At 31.8% G+C, this 10,778-nt stretch overlaps 1 protein-coding gene across 1 annotated transcript; it reads right to left on the bottom strand.

The window, feature by feature from the left end:
- Positions 1 to 721: 721 nt before the first annotated feature.
- On the bottom strand, positions 722 to 1,337 carry LOC149884900 (uncharacterized). Its single transcript, XM_090094583.1, has 2 exons — positions 1,064 to 1,337; positions 722 to 951 (listed from the first exon to the last, which is right to left on the bottom strand). Exons 1-2 carry the CDS (start codon positions 1,335 to 1,337, stop codon positions 722 to 724), a joined length of 504 nt encoding a protein of 167 aa, XP_089950709.1.
- Positions 1,338 to 10,778: the final 9,441 nt, after the last annotated feature.

The raw sequence follows: 10,778 nt of genomic DNA on the forward strand, positions 1-10,778 counted from the left end.
TCTTTCGGTAAAAATTGATTTTCCATTATTAACGTACCCAACTTCTGCTGCTCGAATTTGCTTGTCATGTGATTTGATCAATTTCTGCACTATTCCGGTTTTTCACAGTCCGCGTTTAGCATTTGAAGACTCCACGGGAAGAAACGGCAGGGTCACATTTTTTCATTTTGAGATAAACCATTATTAAACTTTTAAACCTTTATAAATTTCGAAGTTTTAGGAAAATTTAGAAAAACTTTAAATATGCATCAAATCATTTATTTGATTTGAATTCAAATACAAAATATGCTATTATGGTTAGTAAAGCTAGAAAGTGTAAAAAGTCGAAACTTTCAAAATGTGACCCTGCCGTTTCTTCCCGTGGAGTCTTCATTTGGGTCATAGAATAATACAAAATCATTTAATGCAATTTGATTTGTGCCATTTCTTTTTCTATGCTTATGATGTTCTTTTAGCGCTGTGATGTACTCTTCTCGCCAGCGCATCCAATAATGATTTAGTACACTTACAATATATGTACTTCGTGTATTTAAATTGCACTCTATTAAGTGTTCCTTAATTGCTTTAAAGTTCATAGTTCTACCATATATTATGTGATTCGGTGTTAATGGGGTGTCTCCAAGCATTTTGTATGTAAATGTAATTGGGTGATTATTAATAACGGCTTCAACTTCGGCTAATATGGTCAGAAGCTCTTCGTATGTAAGGCGGGCATTTGCTATTACTTTGTGGAGGCAACGTTTGATCGAAGCAACAAGTCTTTCGAAGAATCCTCCTCACCAGGGGGCAGCGGCCCCCATGATATACCACGAGATGAAGTAAAATCTTGAGTAATTTTAGATATGAATTGTGAGCCGTTATCGGAAATGATTTTAGTAGGCGTGCCTCGTTTCGCTATAAACCGTTGAAAACTTCGTACACAAGATTCATCTGAAAAATCTGGAACGAGATCTAAAAAACAAATCGCGTATAGAACAGCAAATATATAAAAAAATCCAAACTTTATATAAATTATTTCCCTCATATATATTCTTAACGTATAATGGGCCTGCGTAGTCAACACCTGTAAATTTAAAAGCGTGATCATCATTAAGTCTGCTTAAAGGTAAAGGGGGGAGGGCTTCAGAGTAAGAGTAAGGTAGTCCTTCGAAAAGCTTGCACAAAGGGCATCTTCGAATAAACCTTTTAATATAATTTCTAGCTTTCGGTACGCAAAACATACTGCGTATTTGCTTTAAAGTTTCTTTAACTCCATTATACATGACTAGTGAGCAATGATAGTAAATAACTAAGTCTGTAAAATCTGAATCACGCGGTAAATAGATAGGATATTTCATATCTGACGTAATCGGTGCATTTTTTAGTCGTCCATAGCATTGTATAACGCCATCAACATTTTTTAAATTTAGATCATGTTGAAATTGTTTATAATTTTTTGTATTTGCCAAGGTTTTTTGTGTATATTGAATCCAAATTTTTAGCGCGGCTTCAATTTTTGTTGAATCTAAAGTAGATCACTTTAAACTCTACCAGGCAAAAGTTGTTAAAATTAAAACAAAGTTTTTTACGACGTTATGGGTTATGACGGATTTTGTCTTTTCTGAAAAAGGAGAATATCTTTAAAAATAAACAAAATGATCTCTAAGCACAACTTTTTCAGTAATGTTCAGTCTAGTACACTTCGATTATTGTTATTATCCGCTTGAACATCTAGTGATTTGTGGTATAATTAGAAAATCCGGCGTTTTTTATAAACTTCCAGCGTCTCCCCTAACACGACCAAACGGAGCGATCATCGTTAACGGCACTTTGAGCAATAAAGTCGATAAGCGTATTTAAGATTTTTTTTTTGTCGGGTGAAACCATGTGATCAAATTTACTTTTTTTTTTGACATGAAATTTTAGATTTTTAAATATTTTGTAGCTGTTTCAAGCAAAAAAATACCATTTTCTTGTTTTAAAGTTTTACATGAAAATATGTTAAAACTTTTTAAATTTCTTCCTTGAATTCCATTAAAAAATTATTTTTTGATTATATGATAACTACATTATGTTGTGTATAAAATACTCGGTGCTGGATTAATATTGACAATTTTCTAATCCGTGTTTCTCATAGGACAATGAAGAATAAATATCAAGCACTCTTCAAAATGCAATATATGGGAATGAGATCATAGTATTAAGCAGATTGTTTCATTGCAAAAATAAGAAATGATAAATAAAAATACAAATTAATCTTATTTTTTTTTACCAATAATTGATCACTTTAAATAATTGTGCTAAATCTCACAATAAGGTTTCGCTAAATTTCATTCTTTCATCCAGCTTCTCTATTGTTAATTTTTAGAAAATACTTTTGGAAGTTGACAAAGGCTGATATATCCTAGGTTTTGTAAAGCACATCGTGGATCAGACTGATGGCCAGTAAACCTAATTTTAATGCAGTTTAAAAGACAACATTTCACTGTATTTTGTTTTAGAAAGAAAATATTTTACTATCTTATGCTTATCTATAAATTTTCATTTCCTAAGCTCAAGTAAGTTATTATTGCCTGATTTGTTAGAGTCAAAGGTTAAGATGAAGCCTATGCTTGGGGTTATGAAAAGTAAAAAAATAAAAATATCAGGATAAACATACACCAGGGTCGACCTTCAGTCTTTTTGTATTATAGGCGAGTGACAAATACCCCTTAAAAAATCAAAAGACTTATAGGGGGTATTTTACAACGTTTTTCCTATTTCTACTGTGCAAATTTCCAAATTCGCAAAAAAAAGTAAACAAAATTTAAGAGCTTCCGAACATTTAAATTCGAACCTCAGAACGTAGCTAAACTGTTTAAGTGTTTTTATAAGAAAGCTGAATCTTTAGGAGGCCTAAAAGAAATCCATCATTCTCAAAAAAAGAAAAATGAGGATTTTTAATGCCAGTTTCTTCACATTTGCATCGAAGAAAGGTACTTTTACAGAAAATCTAGTAAACTGTTTAATTTTTTCCATAAGAAAAATTTGGTTGAACCAATAAAGGAATTTCTGAGCAGTATTCTCAAAAAGCATGAAATATTTTGGAACCTCAAGTTCAATAAGAACATACACTTTAAATAGGTAAATATAATAAATTATATTTGATAAAAATAAAGTACTATTTTTGTTAAATATGAATGTTTATATTTATCTGTATATTTTTATCTATTATCGGCTTTTCTTATAAAAACATGTCGGCCTTTGAAAATGGTATACTTAACGTCAAATTCTTAATGCAAGCAACCCGCAAGGTGAAAACGCGTCACACGCGTTTAAACAAAAACAACACGAAAAAAAAAAATTTCTCAGACTGGCCTTAAATTACCCGAGTAATCATAGGTTGACTTGTTAATTTAAACTTCGGCCAATCTTTAGGATTTTTATCTAAAAATGAAGGTCCATTAAACCAAAGCTTGTAATTATGTATATTTGCTAGAGTTGTACCTCTTGATAGTATATCTGCTGGGTTACTTTCAGAATCAACATATTTCCAGTATGAAATGTCAAAAGTATTTCGAAATTTTTGTACTCGTTTTTGAATAAAGGGATGATAACTTTTTTTAATGTTATTAATCCAATGCAAAACAATAGTAGAATCAGTCCAGCAAACAACCTCTTTAAAATTAAAAATTGGAGAAAGTTCTTTTAAATTAATAGACAGTTTCTGCTAGTAACAACGCAGCCCTTAATTCTAGACAAGGAATAGGACTTTTCTTAACTTGAGCAATTATAGATTTTGCTGTAATTAGTGAACAGTGGTATTGTTTATCAACAAAAGAGTTTAATAAAAAGAGACAACAGCCATAAGCATGTACCACCTTGGAATAACGATGTTTTGAGAGAAACGGAAATCATCAACAATGGTTTGCCACACTATTAAAAAATTACCCTCAAGCTTGGTGTCCCATCCTACTTTGTTCAAACATAGCTCCTGAAAAAAGATTTTACACCGTACTATTACTGAATTTATTATACCGAGCGGATCAAAGATGCGAGCTATGAGTCGTAATAATTACCAATTTGTTGGGGTGGTCTTGGTGTCGGTTAACTTTGTTAAATCAAATGTTATAATGTCACTTTCTTTGTTCCAGTTTAAACCTAATACTTTGGTAGTGGTTTGATGTTGAAAGTTTTGTTCATTTATTAAGTTCTCTAATTCTTTACAGTTCTATTCAAATTTTCGTAGATTGAAACCTGCATCTTGGAGACGACATTTGACTTTTTGATAAAATTCAAGTGCTGCGTTTATGCAATCAGCTCCTGTAATGAGATCATCTATGCGTAATGAGCTCATTAGTTTGTGAACAAAATTTAAATTGTTGTCTATCTATCGTTCAGCATGTGTGATTAGTGTTGCTGAAAAGAGAAATAAAGATGATGCAACTCCGAATGGTACCCTACAAAGTCTGTACGAACTAATCTCTTTCATATGAATGTTGTCCGTATTAATGTCGTTGAGATCTTTGAACTGGACATAATCACGATCTAGAGAAGATAATACTAACATGACGTGTGCAGTGTTAACATAACTACCTGACTCACTATTTTCAAATCCCTTTTTAACAAAAATAGGACCACTTAGTAAAAAACCTAGTTTGGATTTTAAAGCAATTGGATCATTGTGGTTGCCTCTAATGATTGCATTTCGACAAATGGCCAATAAAAGTCAGCTCCAATCAGAACATCTACTTTCATACTCTTATATCATTTCTCAAATTTTTGTCTGCTAACTTAAGATTATGTAAGTGTCTATACTTTTCACTAGCAAGATTTATATTGTCCGTTAAGAGGAAAACATATATCTTTTACGTAGCAAACTATTCGTATTGTGCGGCCGAGTAGACATTTAATTCGTATCTCAACTTTTTCTAAAATTTCTGTTGTATTATTGTTGTATTATTGTTTTTACACATATCTCCTTCGTACCTAATGTTTTCACTTTTAACTTTTGAATGGAACTCGGGTGATAGATAACTTAACTGAGAGCAATTGTCGAAAAGTTTTCCGCAATCATTTAAATTGCCATTATTATCCAAGACTTGAGTTGATGCAGTTTGCAGCAAAACAGATTGTTGACCTTCAGATGTAGCTTCTACAACTGAAGTCCATTGTCCTTTAGATTGATTATGATGAGATTGAGTTTGTAGGTTAGAATTGTGTGTATCGATGCATAATGCAACGTGATGATGACGTCGACATTTAAAACATTTTATTTGAGATAAACACTGTTTACTTATGTGTCGACTTCCTAAGCATTTGAAGCAAAGTTTTTTATCACTGATGTTTTCTTTCTTGGTTGAATATTTGGAACTGATCAATAGTATTGAGGTTTATGTGGCTGGTCACAAAATAAACATTTATTTAGTTTTTGGAAATCTCTTGGATTGTTCCTTTCAAAATAGGAAGCTTGACCTGTATTATTTGGATATGAATTTTACCGATGTTTTATCCTGTTGAGTAAATTAGATAAATGAATTCGATTTGATTCCCTATTATTTGCACTAGTGTGAAATGTTTCTGTAGTAATAAACCTGTCTGATTTATCTAATGAGATAGTTAATGCTTGTTCTCGCGCACGCAATTCAGTCTTTAGAAGATCAACAACTAATTTAACATCTCAGTTGTCATTGTTACTAAATTGACGGTTGACAATTAATATTAGCTCTTCTGGTATCTTCTCCAAGATTACTGGGATGAGCAGAGTTCCGTACATATTACTACTAATACCCAGATTCTCGAGACTTGTATTTCTAAGCTGTCAAAAAGTTGTCTTAACTTTTCAACTTTACTAATACTATGGATTCTCTCTAATGACAAGAGTTTACGCATATATGATGATATAAGAGCTTGTTTATTGTCATACTTTCGTTTAAGTATTTCTAATGCAGTCTTGTAATTTTCGTTTGTCAAGGCAAGTCTAGTTATAGAGGCTAGGGCAGGTCCCTGAAGAAGGTTGTGTAAGTAAGTCATTTTTTGGATGTTAGATAAATCATCATTAAGATTGATTGCACAATTAAAGTTCTCTATAAATGTTAACCCAATTTTCTGGTCTGCCATCAAATGGTTCTAGTTTTAATATAGGAAGTTTGATTGTTTTAGTTTTAGAATTGCTTGTTAAACTTAAAGAATCGATCTTGGGATCGTGTTTTTTTAAATGCCTGTTAATAATTAAAAGCTCGTTCTGGTAAATCTACAGATCCCGGGATTGATATTTTTCAATCCCGAAATCCCGGGATTGAAAAAGACCTCCGGGATTGCAATCCCTGCAAATTGCACTTAGAAAAAAGAAGTATAAAAATAAACTTAAGCCAATTTTTTCGACTTTGTCCCATATAAAATATTGGCGTGTTCTCAATATTCGCACCCCATGTTTTTGAACTTCCGCCAGTATTCTATCAGTCGTTTTTTGACTTGAATGTATTTAAAATTTATAAAGACAAACAAAAAAATAAAATCTAAAAAAAAAAAAAAAATTTATACATTTGTACGCTTTACAACTAAAAATTTGGTTTTGATCCTTATTCATGTATTTTCACCAGCTCAAACTTCGTTCCACCTGCTCAATGACATCGTATTACCTGAAAAAGAAAGATAAATTTATTCAACTGATTTTTTATCTATTGGGCAATTGAATTGATAGGCTTGGGCTAGCCTAAACCTCTAGATATTTATATGTTACGTAACAAAAGAATAGTTAGACTTTAAATAATTTTAAGATGTTCTTGCCAGAATCAGAAGTGCATTCACGACTGGCTTTTTCTTTTTAGGTTTATTCTTAGGCTTAACTGATGGTATAAGCTTCCTCTTTGTCACCACGTGGTTGGCCTGCGAAGTTTTCTTTTGAAACGTACTCATAAGGATTGGCGAGACGGAAAGTGTCCACAACCTTCGTCATGCCACTCTTCATGGAGCCAATTAGTCCCACGTCCAGTGGCTGTATGAAATGAGTGTTATTAGGTGGAATGAGGATAAAAGTTATTTGTAAATCTGCTTGCTTCTTCATTACATGAAATTATTTGTAAATCTGCTTATTCACTACATGAAATTTTTTGTAAATCTGCTTCTTCACTACATGAAATTGTATCTGACTTTCATGTTTATCGGTCCAACAATAAATGATATTTGAAAATTATTATCTGTGTGCCACTGGTCAAAAGCGTTGCATAAGTATTAATAGAGAACTTGATGATATAAATAACTCTTTAGCAGATTTACAACAGCAAATAAATTTGGAGGCAATATACAATCATGAAGACTGTCTAGTTTGCATATACAATAAGAAGGGGAGGGAGAGATCCGTCAGCACCAACATTTGCTGTAATGAAAGTGCAAAGAAAATTGTAAGGAAAAATTAGTAGGCTAAGTTATCATGCTTAGCTATCATGCTCTAAGATATGTAAAATTAAAAGCAATATATATTGCTGTATTATAAATAATAAAAGCATTAAAGAAATAACAGAAAAATGAGCAATAAATTTAATATAAGATTACATACCAAAAACTGTAATTCTTTTTTTGTATTGCAATTTTTGATCCTCTTTCAACCAAAACTTTTCCAGCTTTGGGTGAAAATTGAAACCTGGACTCATCGAAGTTAAAATTGCGCTTGGGTTTATATAGGATATCTAATAGCCTTTCTCCGGCAAGCAGCTTGTAATATCCGCAAAACAACTGTTTTATTACTTGTTGTGACACATTACCATTTATCTTCAGATTTTAACAAACCCTTATCTAACAAATCGATAACGTCTATAATTGTTTATTTTCCCCATCAAACGTTCATCTGACAATAGACAGGATACAAATGACATGATAGTATCTTAGGTGACAGGGTGAGCACTCCTTTGTGGATTGATTATATAGTTAACCAACACTTGCTCTTCACTTATGATCATAAAGTGCAGGGGCCCATTTTCTTGACCATAGGGGCTTTTCTACGAATCTTGTCTTTCAAGGTTGTTCCAGGAATGCCATAATATTTTGATACACCAACTGCGCTCCTTTGACCGCTTAAAGCTGTCAAAGGAGCGCAGTTCATCAAAAATTTTATTTTTAAACAAAATTGAGCCATACGCATATTGACTTATGTGCCAAAGTTTATATTTTATGGCAGAGACAAAAAAATCAACTTTGTTAAAAAAAAAATTTTTGATCGCGATTACTCGCAAGGGGGTTATATTGCCTCCAGTGTTCGCCACCATCACCCACACCAAGTTCATCCACTAATTCTATGTTTGTAAGATATTCCTGCATCCTAATAACACTCTGAAAGAGAAAATATAAATTAGATTATAAATAACATGTTTTTTTAGAGATTATCCAAAAGCTTTTCAAAAATTTGTCACTAAGATTTAACGATGTTTTACCCTATGGTAGTTTTTTTCATGTTAATGAACGGATATGTAAAATTTTAAAAAAAGAGAAACCAAAATATTATTATTAGAGTTAGTAAACCCTGTAGCAAATGCAATAACAGAATTTTCATTTGATTAATAACAAGATATAATTTACAACAGTTTGTTGGAAATATTTAAAGCTTTGTGGAAATAACACCTTCTATAAACCGGTAAAATGTTATCAAAAAAAGGACTCTAAAATTTTTTAATTGTAGATATTTGTTGTGTTAGAGTTCAGTTTTTAAAACTTAAAAGTTCACTTCTCTGGTATTGGAATAAAAAAGTTTTAAGGGGCTGTTTATATGAAAAGCGAGCTAGCATGTTTGCTGAGCTAGCCCGTTTACCGAATTCTCGACGTCGTCCTTATTTCAATTTAATTTTATTTGGCGTTTAAATGAATAAGAGAGCTAGCCCGGGAACTGAGATCTCAATGTTTTTTTTGCCGAGACTTCGGCAAGCGGGCCAGCCTTTATCCATGTAAACAAAAGTTAATTACAATAAAAATTGCTTATGGGGATTTTGTAATTCATTTAACAACAAAAACTTTAAAAATATGAAAATAAGCTCTGTTATCATAGGATCCGATATGCCAACCTAACTGACTCGAGAATGCCACTTATTTGGGGTGACAGTGTACACATCCCGGCTTCACCTGGTGCAAATTTTGAAGTCTTTTAGATACGTCTGCGGGAAAAATATGACTTAATTGGAAAAATTTTTTTGATATAGCAAAACTGCTATAAAATCCATACCATTAATAATAGACCAATAACATTTGGTGGCACTGTAGCCTACGCCAATACCAAGATTTGGGTAAAATTATATCCGAAATGAATATTTTTGTACTCTAGCATAAGATATACTCAACATAAGATATGCTCAACATAAGATATGCTCAACATAAGATTTGCTCAAGTTTATTTTCAAAGTTTTAAGAGCCATTGTCTGAGAAATGTAGGCAAAATAAACAAATTTTGGAAGTGATGTCTTCAAATTGCACTCTTTTTTAGATATTTTGTAAAAAAACAATGAAAGTAGGCCACTGGTAACTTTTTTTTCTAAAATTTTTATTAATTTTGGAGATATTGGGTCCCAAAATTTGGCCCGTTTTGAGAAAATTTTGCGCATGGAGTGCAATTGCTACTTTCAGGAGCAACATGAGTATGACAGAAACATTTCTTTTTAATTTTTTTACTAATCTGGGTAGATTTCTACAGTAAAAGTAAAAATTCAACATGATAACATTTTCAGTAGTCTAGAAATCGTTGTCCAAAACCACAACATTTGAAATTTTACCCTAACTTTGAGCTCTAATATCTCTCTAGGCCATTACTTGCACGTAGTTTTTTTAGGTATTTTTGAAAGACACTAAAATATACATTGATTTTTCGGAACAAAAACCATGTGCATGCAAGGACCTGGGAAGAAGTAACCTGCCAAAAATCACTTTTTGCGTTCAACGTGCTTTGATAGATTACCCATAACAACCGTGGCCTTAGGTCCACCATGAACAGTATAAGTTATTTATTTTCCTTAAATATGCATCTTCCAATATCAGAAAAAAAATCCATGTGCTCGGGTGATAAAAAGCCTATAGAAATCCTAGAAGTAGCCTAATTTAGCCAATTTTTTAACTAAAAAAATACCCTAGCAACGGTATAGATATACTTAGTAACGGCTACTTTACAGCCTTATTAATTAGTACTGCTATTAAAAATTTTAATATAATGCTTTTTTTAAAGAAACTGTACAAGAGAACTTGAAAAAAATTTTTTTTAAAACTATATCAATGAAAGAAAGAACCATTAAACTTCAAGTAGGGAGTTTTGTCAGGTGACATTTTATCGCGGAAAAAAATATATCGTACGTTTTTGAAAAACTTCGTCCAAAAAACGCAATAAATGATTTTATGTAGGTGTCGAAGAATAAAAACCCACCCATGAAAATAAATAGTATATAAGTATATATAGATGTTATTTTTTTTAGAAAAGGTTGCACTACAATAATTTGTTTGGGGACGTCGTTTTGCTTTAGAATTGATAAAGTTATTTAATTTTAAATGTTTCAGTTTTGTTTATATACAAGTAAATTAAGCTAATTCTTTCGCCCCCACATAAAAATAGATTCTGCAACTATTTATTTATTATGTCAAACAGTTTTTTTTTTTTTTTTTTGGTAGTCTAATAGGGTGGGTTTTTTGTTTTCTAAGTGGAGATTTTATAAATTTCCCCCGTCTTTTGAAATTTTATTGTTAACGCAACTTTTTAGGCAAGAAAAAAAAAAAAAGACAAAAAAGATTTTTTTCGGTGCCGAAAGTTTAACGAGATACTTTAAGGAAATATTTCATAAAATGTATATGAA

The sequence above is a fragment of the Hydra viridissima genome, unplaced genomic scaffold, assembly GCF_058129835.1.
Source record: "Hydra viridissima isolate aposymbiotic clone 2 unplaced genomic scaffold, HvirCarnegie_v1 scaffold_8, whole genome shotgun sequence".
Classification (NCBI taxonomy): Eukaryota; Metazoa; Cnidaria; class Hydrozoa; order Anthoathecata; family Hydridae; genus Hydra; species Hydra viridissima.

Coding starts and splice junctions, on each gene's coding strand:
- LOC149884900 (XM_090094583.1), bottom strand. CDS start 1,337: ATGAAATATCCTATCTATTTACCGCGTGATTCAGATTTTACAGACTTA. Junction 952..1,063: donor TCACGCTTTTAAATTTACAG/GTGTTGACTACG, acceptor TTTGTTTTTTAG/ATCTCGTTCCAGATTTTTCA.